Source organism: Narcine bancroftii, chromosome 3, assembly GCF_036971445.1.
Source record: "Narcine bancroftii isolate sNarBan1 chromosome 3, sNarBan1.hap1, whole genome shotgun sequence".
In the NCBI taxonomy this organism is placed as follows: Eukaryota; Metazoa; Chordata; class Chondrichthyes; order Torpediniformes; family Narcinidae; genus Narcine; species Narcine bancroftii.
In genome coordinates, this window is record NC_091471.1 from 366,296,486 (window position 1) to 366,310,630 (window position 14,145).

The 14,145-nt window shown below is 40.1% G+C and overlaps 1 protein-coding gene across 2 annotated transcripts in view; it reads right to left on the reverse strand.

The window, feature by feature from the left end:
* The window catches only part of fasn (fatty acid synthase), a 91,832-nt gene that overhangs the window by 3,686 nt on the left and 74,001 nt on the right, over positions 1–14,145 (reverse strand). For both annotated transcript variants that reach the window (XM_069930220.1, XM_069930221.1), the window contains exons 37-42: positions 12,125–12,370; positions 9,990–10,178; positions 8,938–9,162; positions 7,734–7,954; positions 7,032–7,130; positions 5,056–5,307 (exon numbers count right to left, since the gene is read on the reverse strand). In XM_069930220.1, coding sequence (XP_069786321.1) covers positions 5,056–5,307; positions 7,032–7,130; positions 7,734–7,954; positions 8,938–9,162; positions 9,990–10,178; positions 12,125–12,370 — 1,232 coding nt within the window. The remainder of the gene's footprint in view (positions 1–5,055; positions 5,308–7,031; positions 7,131–7,733; positions 7,955–8,937; positions 9,163–9,989; positions 10,179–12,124; positions 12,371–14,145) is intronic.

Genomic DNA, 14,145 nt, shown 5'->3' on the forward strand with positions numbered 1-14,145 from the left:
GACAGCAGAGAGTCATGGTGGACAACTGTCTGTCAGGTTGGAAGCCTGTGACAAACGGGGTGCCTCAGGGATCAGTGCTGGGTCCCTTGTTGTTTATCATTTATATTAATGATTTAGAGGAGGGTGTGGTTAACTAGGTAAGCAAATATGCAGATGATATGAAAATAGGGGGAGTGGTAGGTAGTGAGGTAGATTTTCTTGGACTACAGAAGGATTTGGTTTGTTTGGAAGAGTGGGCTGAAAGATGGCAGATGGAATTCAATGTAGACAAGTGCAAGGTGTTGCACATCAGTAAAAATAACCAGAATAGGACATATGCAGTTAAGGGGAGGGCACTGAGGCAAGCAGAGGAGCAGAGGGACCTGGGGGTTATGGTAAAGTTCACTAAAGAAGAATTCCCATGTAGACAGGGTGGTTAAGAAGGCATATAGTATGCTGGCCTTCATAAATCATAGTATAGAGTATAGTTGCTGGGAAGTGATGCTGCAGCTGTTTAAGGCATTGATGAGGCCTGGTTTGGAGTACTGTGCTCAGTTCTGGTCTCCAAATTATAGAAAGGATATAGATAAGGTGGAGAGGGTGCAGAGAAGGTTTACAAGGATGTTGCCTGTCTTACAGCATCAGGATTACAGGGAGAGATTAAGGAGACTGGGACTTTTTTCATTGGAATGTAAACGACTAAGAGGGGACTTGATAGAGGTATTTAAAATTATGAAAGGAATAGATAGACTAGACATAATCAGACTCTTTCCCCTGAGGGCAGTGGAGGTTGGAACAAGAAGGCATGAGTTAAGGGTAAGGGGGCAAAACTTTAGGAGAAATTTTAGCGGTGGCTTTTTCACTCAGCGAGTGGTGGCAGAATGGAATGATCTTCCGAATGAGATAGTTACAGCAGGGTCCCTTCTGCCATTTAAGAGAAGGTTGGATGTGTACATGGAGGCGAGGGGGGTCGGAGGGTTAAGGGTGGAGAGCAGGAGGGTTGAGCTAGTGGAGTTGTTCTAGTGAACCGGTGCGGACTCAAAGGGCCGACACGGCCTGTTTCCGCTCTTTAAACGGTTATATGATTAAATATGGAGGCCAAATGTGCATACTCACCAGTTGGATGCAAAATTGCCTCACAACTTCCCTGTTGATGTTCCACACCCCTTGAAATAAAGGTCAATATTCCATTTTCTTTCCTGATCATCCCTGCCTACATACCAATCTTTTGCATTTTTTTTTGCAACTATGTTTTTTAGATCCTGCATTTACTATTCTCACTCAACTTGAATAATATGCCTTTACATTCTTTACAAAATGCAAAACCTCACCTGCCAACTTTCTGCCTTCTCATTATTATAATTTTTTATTTTTCACACTGTGAACCATATCAACCAAAATACATAAACATTTCCCTCTTAAATATACAGTGGCATTTTCTCCCCCCTTTTCCCCCTCTACCTTCCCTCCCCCCTCCAAAACCAATAAACATTCAACATATACAATAAAACCATTAAACAATGTCATCACACAATTAAAATAAACATGAAAAATGTGTCATCTACTTTTACACACTGAATCAAGTAGTTTTGTCTTATCATCATTTTAGGGGGTGGTGGTCTGAGGCAAGCCCTCTCTGTTGTGTTCCATGTACGGTTCCCAAATTTGTTCAAATAATGTGATTTTATTTTTTAAATTATGTTATTTTTTCCAATGGAATATATTTATTCATTTCCATGTACCATTGCTGTATTCTCAGGCTCTCTTTTGATTTCCAAGTTGACATTATACATTTTTTTGCTACAGCTAAGGCTATCATAACAAATCATTTTTGCGCTTCATCCAGTTTGAGGCCTAATTCCTTACTACTTATATTACTTAGGAGAAAGATCTCTGGATTTTTTGGTATGTTGCTTTTTGTGATTTTATTTAAAATCTGATTTAGATCTTCCCAAAACATATTCACTTTCGTACATGCCCAAATTGCATGTACTGTTGTTCCCATTTCCTTCTTACAGCGAAAACATCTATCTGATAATGTTGGATCCCATTTTTAAAAAAAAAACTTTTGGGGCGTGATATATAACCTGTGTAACCAATTATACTGTATCATGCATAACCTTGTGTTTATTATGTTCTTCATAGATCCAGAACATAACTTATCCCATGTTTCATTTTTAATCTTTATGTTTAAATCCTTTTCCCACTTTTGTTTGAGTTTATAGCTTATTTCATCATTTTCCTTATCTTGCAGCTTGATGTACATGTTCGTGATAAATCTTTTAATTATCATTGTGTCTGTAATCACATATTCAAAGCTGCTTCCTTCTGGTAACCTCAGTCTGTTTTCCAATTTATCCTTTAAGTAAGCTTTCAGTTGATGATATGCAAACATTGTACCAGGAGTTATTCCATATTTGTACTTCAATTGTTCAAATGTTAATAAATTATTACCCAAAAAACAATTTTCTATTCTTTTAATTCCTTTTCTCTCCCATTCTCTAAAGGAAAGGTTATCTATTGTCAAAGGGATTAGCTGATTTTGCGTCAATAATAATTTTGGTATTTGGTAATTTGTTTTTTTTCCTTTCCAAATGAATCTTCTTCCATATATTGAATAAATGATGCAATACTATTGAGCTTTTATATTGTATCAGCTTGTCATCCCACTCAAAGTACATATTCCGGTACCTTCTCCCCTATTTTATCTAGTTCTATCTTAGTCCAATCTGGTTTTTCCCTTGTCTGATAAAAATCTGATAAATACCTTGTGATAGTACAGATCTATCACCAATGTACATAGTGTATATAGTTACTGTATCTAGACTGTGCTTACAGCGATTGGCTGAGAGCTAAGCCACACCTACTGTCTGGGCCAGGTCGGATCATTCCGGACTGGTCGGCCACCTGTGAAGAGCTCCTGTCTTTTGCTAATAAAAGCGTTGGTTTGGATCAACAAGTCTTTCGTTCTTTCGACGAGCTCTACATACCTTAATTGTGCTGCTCTAGAATTTTTAAATTTTGGTAACTGCAAACCACCTTGGTTGTACCTCTCTGTTAATTTATCTAATGCTACCCTCAGTTTCCCCCACTTACACAAAAATTTCCTTATTATTCTCTTTAGTTCATTAAAGAATTTCTCTGTTAAGGGAATTAGTAAACATTGAAATAAGTATTGTATCTTTGGGAAGACATTCATTTTAGTGCAATTTACCCTCCCTATCAATGTTAGTGGTAATTTCTTTTTTGAATATCCTCCATTTTTCATTAACATCCTTACCTGAAAATATCCTGTCCCACTCAATACTCCCCAAATCCCTTCTTATTCCTACGAAATTTGCTCTTTTCCAATCCAGAACCTCAACTTTAGGCCTCTCCTTGCTCTTCCTTAAAACTACCCTAAAACTAACAGAATTATGGTCACTAGACCCAATTGGTTCTCCAACATTAACGTCCGCTACCTGACCTAGCTCATTCCCTAACAGGAGATCCAGTATTACACCATCCCGAGTCGGTTCTTCTACTAACTGATTTAGAAAACAATCCTGAATACATTTAACGAACTCCAGCCCATCCAGCCCTCTAACCGTACTTTAATCCAATTAATATATTTTTCTGGTAGATTGAATAAATAATTCCATTCTACCCTGTCAAAGGCTTTTTCTGCGTCTAAAGCAACAGCCACTGTTGGCACCTTATTTCCTTGAACTGCATGAATTAAATTAATAAATTTATCCGCTGTTCGTCTTTTCTTAATAAATCCAGTTTGATTTTGTTTTACTATTTTTGGTACACAATCGGCCAATCTGTTTGCTAATAATTTTGTTATCATCTTATAATCTGAAATAAGTAGAGATATTGGTCTATATGATGCTGGTGTTAGTGGATCCTTCCCTGTCTTTGGTACTCTCTGCCTTCTCATTAACTCATCTTGGAGGCTGTTGTTTGTTCTCCTTCTTACAACTTGCTACCCCACCTATTTATGTATCATCAGTAAATCTTGTACAGTACACCATCCAAATGATGAATTAAAAATAATTGCAGCCTCACCACTGATTCCCCCAACATGCATCTAGTTACTGATGGCCAATTCAAAAGTGGCCCAATCAGTCAATCTCCAACCCACTCCAAAAAAACCCAGCTCTATGAGCTCATATTCTGTGTTGTAACTTTTTACATAGCAACTTATTGAATGCCTTCTGGAAATCTAAATGCACTACTACATCTACTGGCTTCCCTTCAACTTTTTTATTAAAAAAAAGTCATCCTCAAAAACTCTTTCATGATGTCATATTGACTACTTGATTTTCTTACAATTTTCTACATCCTACTGTTACATCCTAAACTATAAATATCTGCACTTTCCCCACATCAGATGTTAAGCTATCTAGCCTCTTGGTTTTCTGATGTGTATCCCCCACCCCAATTCTCAAATACTGGCACTACACTGCTTCCCCCCTCCCCCAAACTTGTTGGGCTTCTAAAATTTAGGACCCAAATCCAAAAACATTTGGTAGATTCCAACCAATATGTTCAATTATTCAACTCCAAATCTTCATTTATATATCCAGAATTGGGTGGAGATAGCAAGAGGCAGTGCCTTAAGAAAGCTGCCTCAATCCTCAAGGACCCCCATCACCCAGGCCTCTGCTACCATTGGGAAAAAGACACAGGAGCCTGGAGACAGATGTGGCAAAAAGGAGAGGACATCATATTTGTACATAGTTACAGCGTCAGAAGCACCACAGAAGCTTTCAAAAAAAATGTAATTAGGATATTTGGATAAGTCTCAAAAATCAGGCTGTGAGATTGATGAGCAGTATCCTGTAACGAGTAAATCGTTCCAAAATATTTATATATTTATGCGCATGTGATTATTATATGCTGTATATTGTCTAGGTGTGGGCACCACAGTCTGGAGAAATGCTGTATAGTCAGAGAGATGATAATAAACCTGAACTTGAACTAAATGTTTGCTCAAAGATATCAAGGAGAATTTATAGCAAAATATTCAACAGATTTAGCAGGAAGAACCAAATGAGAAATGGAATCGTTCACATATTATCAACACCTCACCTCTGAAAGTTGGTAATCTCCCCCAAGACCATCCTGAAGCTCATGAGTAGTCTTTGCTCGCACCAGAGTGATGTTCCCACCAAATTTGGAAGCAGGGACATACTCGTCAGCTGCTTTAAGTTTGTAGTAGAAGGCAGTAGCTGCAAAGCTTAACGTGTTACGGTCAATGCTTTTATGGTTTGTGGTGATCATATCAACAACTGCATTGACTCTTGCTTGCAAGTTCTCTAGAGGCAACAACTTTTCAAAGAGCTGTGGAAAGCAGACTGAAATGGTTAATTCTTCAACTGCAATTCATTGTTGTACAGAAATTCTTATGCATGAGTAATTCAGTCATTCAACCAGAACCTAAAAGAACATTCAGAAGGCTATTTGCCAACAAAAATAATGCCAACCATCCTGTCGGGCATTTCCTACCTCATCTTCAGCACAGGCAGTGGATCCCAATTATCAACCATTTCAGAACCCACAAAAATGGAAAAGTGTGCCTCTGCCCAATCAGATCTCAAAGATTTTAATTAACCAAAAAGATAGGCCAGATAGTAACCATCTGGTTTACTTAGAAAAGGGGGCCATCCAAGCAATCAATTTTCCTGTCCTTAGTGGAGAAGGATTTTTTTAAAAAAAGCAGACAGAGTGAAGATGTTAAATGAAACAATTTCCCATTCTTAGTTTAAAAAATAAGGGGCCAATTAATTTACCTTGCACCAACAATTGATAACTCAGCCAACTACAAATCCAATGTTTTCATAACAGGTCAGGGAAATATGGTTTATTGGCATACTTTATGCAATTATGCTGGAATTTAATGCACATTTTATTTCAAATAATCTCATACTAATTAACCAAATAACATCTTTCAGCTTTCCTGTTACCGTGGATAAGGTGCAATCTGTTAGGCTGATGAGTATCTTTTTCCCAGGGTTTCCATAGCTCGTCCACCCAATTTTACTGCTTTTTCACCCTCCAGAAAGGCAGAAACAGCCCTCCAGAAACTTATCTTCTAAATATTAGGAATGTATTAGCAACATTTATTTTACCAAAAACATACAGAAGTCATTCCCAAAAAACTGATCCTACTTGTTTACAAGTTGTCAACATTGAAACTAAACAGTCAACCAAGCTCTAGAAGACATCTCACTGGCGTTGCGAGACCTGCCAAGTTCCTCCAGCATTTCTATATTTTTACAGTAATAATTTCTGCTCCTTTAATTGGGGAATTTAATGGAGACCCATAGGACAATGGAGAGGAGCATCTAATCTTCTCAACACCATTTCTTTGGATACAACAATGAGATTTATATTACATGAAATTGAACTACCTTCACATTAGAATTGTGACAATATTTCAGTAGCCTATATGCCATTGTATAGGATGACCCCAGAATTTCCACCTAAAATATTAGTTTTGAGTGATATCCTTTAATAAGACGTCAGCCCCCTAACTCACAGTGACCAATTAATGATGTTAAAAGCAAATCATAATATACTAATAAATGATCATTTAAAGATTTAAATTTTATTTGGATACTTTAAAATAAACCACTGTCAGCTCCAGTAAGTAACAGACCGTTTAAAGCCTGCACAGAGCTAACAGCAATTGGAGCGGGTGGATGGATCACACGGAGGAGCATTGAGACTCCACAGTTGGAGCAGGTGGATGGATCACACGGAGGAGCATTGTGATTCCGCAGTTGGAGCGGGTGGATGGATCACACGGAGGAGCGTTGAGACTCTGCAAATAACAGGGCATGCTTGAGATTGTGCCGAGCTGGCAGGAAGATGGTGACAGTGTTGCAGCTTCGTTGTCTAGTAATAATTTTAGACTCTTTCTATAGGTCGACCCTGATTTCAAGGTGAAAATTTTAAGTTACCATGATCGTCCCATACAACAGCATAACAGTACTTCTCACTCACAGTTAGATTAATGATGACTTATTCATTGCCTTTTCCTGATGAGGTTTCACTGAACTTACTTTGTTATGTTCTGCATTTGTGAATTGCCCAACAAATGCACACATTGCTTTGGTTTCTGCTTCAGCGTCATTACCAGTGGTCAGTTTTGCTTTGTAACTCTAGAAGTACAAGGAAAGAGGAATATTAGTACTGATCATAGATAAACAAGGAGGTTTAAAAAGGTCTAGAAGTTGATATTTCATAGGAAGGGTCAAATAACAAGAACAGTTTTTTTTACATTAAGGAAGCATTTTTGATCTTGCCCATTTAATTTCTTCCACTTACTGAGTGGATTTAGTCCTGTTTCTACAGTTCTAAGACTGAAAGGATGTACTCATGAGAAATGAACAAAGGTCAGATCAGTTTGGAGGCAATGTCACTGTGAGGGATTTTTCCATCGAGTGCCTCAAATTATTCCATTCAATGACTTCAATTGTGATCCAGAAAAATGCACAGCATATAAATAATGGGGTAAGAACAAATCTACTAAAAAAAAATACAGTGAAGGCTGCAAATCCACAACAGGTCAGTCAAACAAAGATATTTCATGAATTTGCCCTTCATCAGAACCTTCAACCAGCAGATGGCAAGAATTTCTGGAGGGGTGTTAAACAAATGAAGGCTGACAATGAGGTGGGCAAGAGAAACAAACAGATTTGCTCTGGGAAAGTTGGATTCAGTTTTGCAACAAGATAAAAAGAATAGATTCTTTAGTTTGATACCTGAGTGTATGCCGCCACATACGAATGAGAACCATCCAGTAAGATAAGGCAGTCAACTGGACGTGACATGCTTGCCTGTGCTTGCAGCTGTGTGCAAATTTCAAATGCCACACAAGCACCAAAAGAATAGCCAGCAATTCTGTAAGGCCCCTTGAGCTGGACCTGTTTAATGCAGCCAAGATAATAAGAAGCCAGGCTTGGAATACTATCCAGTGGAGCAGCTGCATCAAAAATAGAAAAATAATGATTAATCAACACAAAGATAAATAAAGCACAAATAAGATGGTTTTGCACATCACCAGCGATTGTCCAAGTCTCTGAAACAATTTATGGAATGGAGAGAGACAGGGTTGGTAAATTTGACATGAATGGTGTATTACAAAAAGGAAAATGCATCTTTCAGATCATAGCAATCCCTAGTGATGAGGTACAGTTGGCTCTTCATAGCACTGTTGTGGGAAATATGAAAGTTGTTTACATAACAAGATAACATTTTATTTGTTCGCTCAAAACGTTAGTGGTATACAGTGTATTGTTAGCAGAGTGATCCAGCCCTGTTCTTCAGTCAGATTCCTCAGAAGTTTGGAGCAGTTTAAGTCTATGCAATTTAGGTGAAGCAGAAAATCTTCAAAGGACTATAGCATCATTGAACACTGCACAGAGACAGACGCTTCGGCCCATTTATTCCATGCCAAACTATTATTTCACTCAGTCCAGTGGTTCTTATGCCATGGATGCTATGTGGTTAATAAGGGATTACTCAAGGTGGTATATGAGAGACGGGGGGGGAGGGAAGGTTGAGAACTACTGACTTAGTCCCATTGACCTGCACCAGGAGCAGAGTCTTCCATACCCTCCCAGCCAAGAACCCATACAATTTTTGTTCAATGTCAAAAATTGTGTGCACATTCACCAGTTCAGCTGGCAGCTCATTCCACTCCCACCTCTGTGTGAACTTTCCCCATCTGTGCTCGCTAGTCATCTTAATACCATTTTCATATAATAATTTGAAAATAGCCCTTGTTAAAAATGAGCATAAATAATGCAGTGTTTAAGGAATAAAAACCTATACATTTTTCAATAACTAAAGTTGCAACAACTAGCTAAAATCTGAACATTTGAGATTTCCCCCCCACCGCCCCAATAGAATGTTCCCCAAGGTGGCAGGTTTTTTTCCCTAGTCAAGGCCAATTCATATATTTACCTTGTGTACACTGTAGACCATAACAGGGAATGCTGACTTTGGATGCAAGAGTCTTGAAAGCTTCAACCGATCCCTCAATTGGGTGGACAAAGAAGAGAGGGCGCTCATTATTTTCTACATTGTTCAGCTTAGTGATGGTTGCACCTTCAGGATTGACAAGCAGAACATCAAGGTCCAGATCTTTCATCTGCGAGTCTATTGGTGTCAGGACAGCAGGTTTTGATTCTGCACAAAAGAAATCAGAAATGACTCAGAACAAGGACATGTGCATTTCAAATTGTATTTTCATGTGGAGCATCATTAATATTTTTTGTCAGTCTGCAAAAATTGAAACAGGAATAAAATCAGAAAACAATGAAATGATCAGCAATTCGGGGGACAATTTCAGAGAGAGGCCGGATCTGAATTTTAACGTAAGCAGAATTGCAAGAGCCTTTGGCATTTCAAAAGGTGTCATGATACTATTTTTTTTAAAAAAAAGGAAAGAAAACATCCCAGATTAATCTACTTATTATTCTTCAACTTCAATGTGTTTATAGAGGAGGGATGATGGAATTGTAAATGATTTTATTTCATCCCTGTGCTTCAAATACCACCTTTCAGATAAAGAGGCTGCTGTTGGCTTGGGTTTACACCAGGCATGTTGGAAAAATAAGACCGGTCGGTCTACAAAACAAGGGAAAAATTTAGTCCACTGAGGAATTAAATTCTTCTTTTTACTTACACAGGGATAGTGGAAATCTGGAATGCTCTCGTACAAATGAGAAATGTCTGGACTCTAGCTTCACTGAAGCCAGAGATAGACATTTTTTGATTAAAAAGTGTTGAAGGATTGGGTTACACTGAGCTGAGGTACATATCAGAAATTCATCTTAGATTCTGGGGCAAGCTGATGCTGTCTGAGTGTGTTACAAACCAAAATTTCTCATATTTGCAGAACTGTTCAAATTTAGTTTAATATTTTAGATCAAATTCTGGCAACAAGTATAACCAAAATGGCACAAGCAAGGTGCAGTTACATCAGAACACCAAGAAGAAACTCAGATTCTTACCTCCTGCATTGCTAGATTTATCCACGAGTTCACGCAATTTATTGATGGTGAGTTGTCGGATTTCTCTCATTGCCATAACTATTTCATAGTCCCTCTCAAGTGTTTGTCGTACTTCCACTCCCATCAATGAATCGAGGCCTAGGTCGGCAAGAGTTGAATCTGGATTTAAGCCATTAACATCACGTGCACCTGAGGAGAAGAACAGAATTTCAGGTCAACAGATCAAGACCAGCAACCATGATTGCAATGTCCCTACAATGTCGTCGGTTGTATAAAATGGTAGGCTTTCAGATACATTAAGTGAGCGTGAACAGTAAATTTCTGTCAAGTTGATTGTTTTGCATGAGTACACAAGTGAAGCTTATTACATGCATAGGTCTGTCAGCTGTGTACATTTATTTTTTTAAAAATTTAAACTTGCAGCAAATGTGGTCTTGTGCATCTTTTTTCAAAACTTCAGTAACATCTTGTGAGGAGAGAAAAATAGGACATATCCTCCTAGTTAAGCCTACCAAGGTATGTGTCAGGACCTGCCCGACAAATACACCAATTGACCTACAATCATCATTTGTTTTGAAGGGTGGGAGGAAACCAGAGCACCTGGAAAACCCCACCCAGACATGGGGAGAATGTACAAACTCCTTAGACTGGATTTGAATCTGGGTCACTGGTGTTGTAATAGTGTTGTGCTAACCACTAGTTAACCATGCTGTCTAATGTTTAATCTTATCATGTGAATGGCTGAATACAAAATGTTCATGTACACTCTATTTAATTAACAATTGCAGTTAGTTTCTCCTGAGATGTTTAATCTTTAACGTCGGAGCCAAACTGAAGCAGGAATCAAAATCTACCGCTGTCTGTGTTGGGTTGGTACCACCATCATCAGTCTAAGGAAAGGGGCAACAGTAAGGATCAACTCTCCAATCACAAGCCTGGCTGAAATAATATACATCTGTTTCTCAAGTATGGAAAGGAGAAAACACAGGAACTGTAGATGCTGGGATCTTAAGGAAACAACAAGAGCTGAAAGGACTCAGCAGGACAGGTGCCATCCATGGGGAGAAATGGACAGTCAACATTTCAGGTTGGGACCCTTTTTTCATGCTGAATAGAAAGGGATTTGCCCACCACATACTCCAAGAACGTAATTATTGTCTTCCAAGCCTTTGAGTGAAAACCTGCATTAAACACCTAGACCAGTGGTTCTTAACTCTCCCCTTACTCACCATAGAACACCCATGTCCTGACACATAACCTTGGTAGGCTTAACTAGGAGAATATGGCCTATTTTTCTCTCCTCACGAGATGCTACTGAAGTTTTGAAAAAGCACAAACCAAGTTTGCAGTGGAATTTAACAAGGTTAAAGATTGAACATTTCACATATATGGTGAACTGAGAGGTGAGGCAACAAATATCTATTTCTGTTGATGGGATTAGGCAGTAAACCCAAAATTCAACATGAGGCCTTTCATTTAGGAAACATTAGTCCAGTAGAAGGAGATAGAAATTTGGAACTCTTCCACCAGAAGTCATTAATTTGAGTTAATTAATAAAAATCTATCAACTTCAAATTTAAACTTAATCAACTGGCAAAAATATGTAGAAAAGGTGAGCACGTAGAACTAGGTCAGAGATTACTGAAGATATCACTGGTAAAATTAGAGATTAATTCACCTCCTCCAGTTCCATTTTTAATACTTCAGTGAGAACGACTAGACTAATTTCCAAAAGGCCAAAACAGTGAAAGGTAGACTAAATCATATGGGACTTTACAAAACAAACAACTATTGCTAACTTTGTTCAATATTCTAATAGAAGCAATGCTCTTGTCACAGTATTGGCAGAAGTAATTCTCAATGTAAATTCTCCAGTCGTTCATTTCAAGAAACCATTGTTTTGTGATGTATATTTCCAAAGTGGTAACAGACAGATGCTTTTGCAAAGTGACAAAAGTACATTAATTTTGTACAGTATCAATCTATTTTTATACCAAGTTATATTAACCATGAAATATTGGACCACATATAGTAGATTCTCCATTAATTATAAAAAAATTTGAATCCACAATATCACTGCTCAGAGTAGTAGATCCTGGATCATACTATGGCAACTTGAGTTAGCAAAAGCTTACCGAGTATGTGGGCAACAGCCTCAATGAGGTCCCGTTGGCCACTGCCATCAGTCTTCATAACCATGGCCTTCTGAGCAAGGACAATGCTGCACATAACTGGATGAGACTGATTCAGAAACTGGTCCAGAACATCTAAACAGGAGCTGATTTTCTGAGGCAAAGTTCCACCAATTACCGTGTCATTATCACCCATGGTTTCCAAGATGACACCCACATCTCCAATGGCACCCCACTGTATGGCTAAACCTAAGGCAAAAATCAAAAAAAATTCTCAGTTACTGCAATATACCCAGGTATCCTTAAATAGCTCAAAATGCTTTGGTTCTTCTATTTTTAATTATGCATTGAAATAACTTCTCATTTATGCACCATTTCCCTGCACTTTGGGGGGGGCCTCACACTCCGCTCTCTGTCTGTAACCACTCCACCCTGGAAACTTCCTGCCAGCGACAGCCCGAGTCACCCTCCCCTGCGCCCCGGGGCCTCACCTGTAGTATCTCCACCCTCCGAGTTGCTCCACCAGTGCTTTTTGCAAATCTCACCCCTGGCTGGGAGCCTTTGGCCACCAAAAAGCCGGCAATATAGTTATGAACACAGGAAATTTATCACAAGCAAAGTGCGTAGACTGCTGGATGAGGGCATTATCGAACCTAGCTCGAGTCCATGGAGGGCCCAGGTGGTGGTTGTTAAAACGGGGAGAAGCCTCGGATGGTGGTTGACTACAGCCAGACAATCAATCGCTTCACGCTTCTGGATGCGTCCCCTCTTCCACGGATCACGGATGTGGTGAATCAGATCGCCCAATACCGTGTATTTTCCACCATCGACTTACGTTCGGCCTATCATCAGCTCCCAATCCGCCAAGAAGACCGACCTTTCACGGCCTTTGAAGCGAATGGGTGGCTGTATCAATTCCTCAGACTACCCTTTGGGGGTAACAAATGGCGTCGCGGTCTTCCAGCGGGCAATGGACCAGATGGTGGACCAGAATGGGCTGACTGCTACTTTCCCATATCTGGACAATGTCACGATCTGCGGCCATGACAAGGAGGATCACGATGCCAACCTTGAGAATTCTTTCATACTGCAATTCAGCTGAACTTGACCTACAATTTCGACAAGTGTGTCTTCCGGACCACTCGGCTCGCAATTCTGGGTTGTGTGGTGGAGAACGGGGTGGTCATGCCGGACCCCGACTGCATGGACTTGCCCCCCGTCCCCCACACCTAGAAGGCATTCAGATACTGCCTGGGTTTTTTCTCTTACTATGTCCAATGGGTTCCACACTACACCGACACGGCACGGCCACTCATCAAGACCACCTCCTTCCTGCGTCAATCAAAGCCAGAGCGGCCTTCGGCTGCATCAAATCGGACATCACTGCTGCAACGCTGCACGCCATCGACGAGTCCACTTCGTTCCAAGTCAAGAGCGATGCGTCTGACTTTGCACTGGCAGCTACCTTGAACCAGGCTGGCCGGCCGGTAGCCTTCTTCTCCAGAACCCTCCAGGGTCCTGAGAGCCGGCACTCCTCTGTCGAGAAGGAGACCCAGGCCATAGTCGAAGCAGTACGTCGTTGAAGACACTACCTCACTAGCAGGTGTTTTATGCTGCTGACCGACCAATGCGCGGTCTCCTTCATGTTTAGCAATACCCAGCGAGGTAAGATCAAGAATGACACAAATCATCAGGTGGAGAATCAAACTTTCCACCTTTAATTATGACATACTGTATCGGCCTGGTAAACTCAACGACCTACCAGATGCGCTCTCCAGGGGGACTTGTGCCAACGTACAACTGGACAGGCTGCAGAACTCCACGAGGAGGCTCTGTCATCCAGGGGTCTCTTGGTTCACGCACTTTGTCAAAGCTCGCTCCATGACCCGAGCCTGCCCGGTGTGTGTGCTGAGTGCAAGCCCCACTTCTTCCATCCAGAGAACACCCACGTCATCAAAGCCACCTGTCTATTTGAGCATCTCAGCATAGACTTCAAGGGGCCCCTACCGTCGACCAACCGTAAC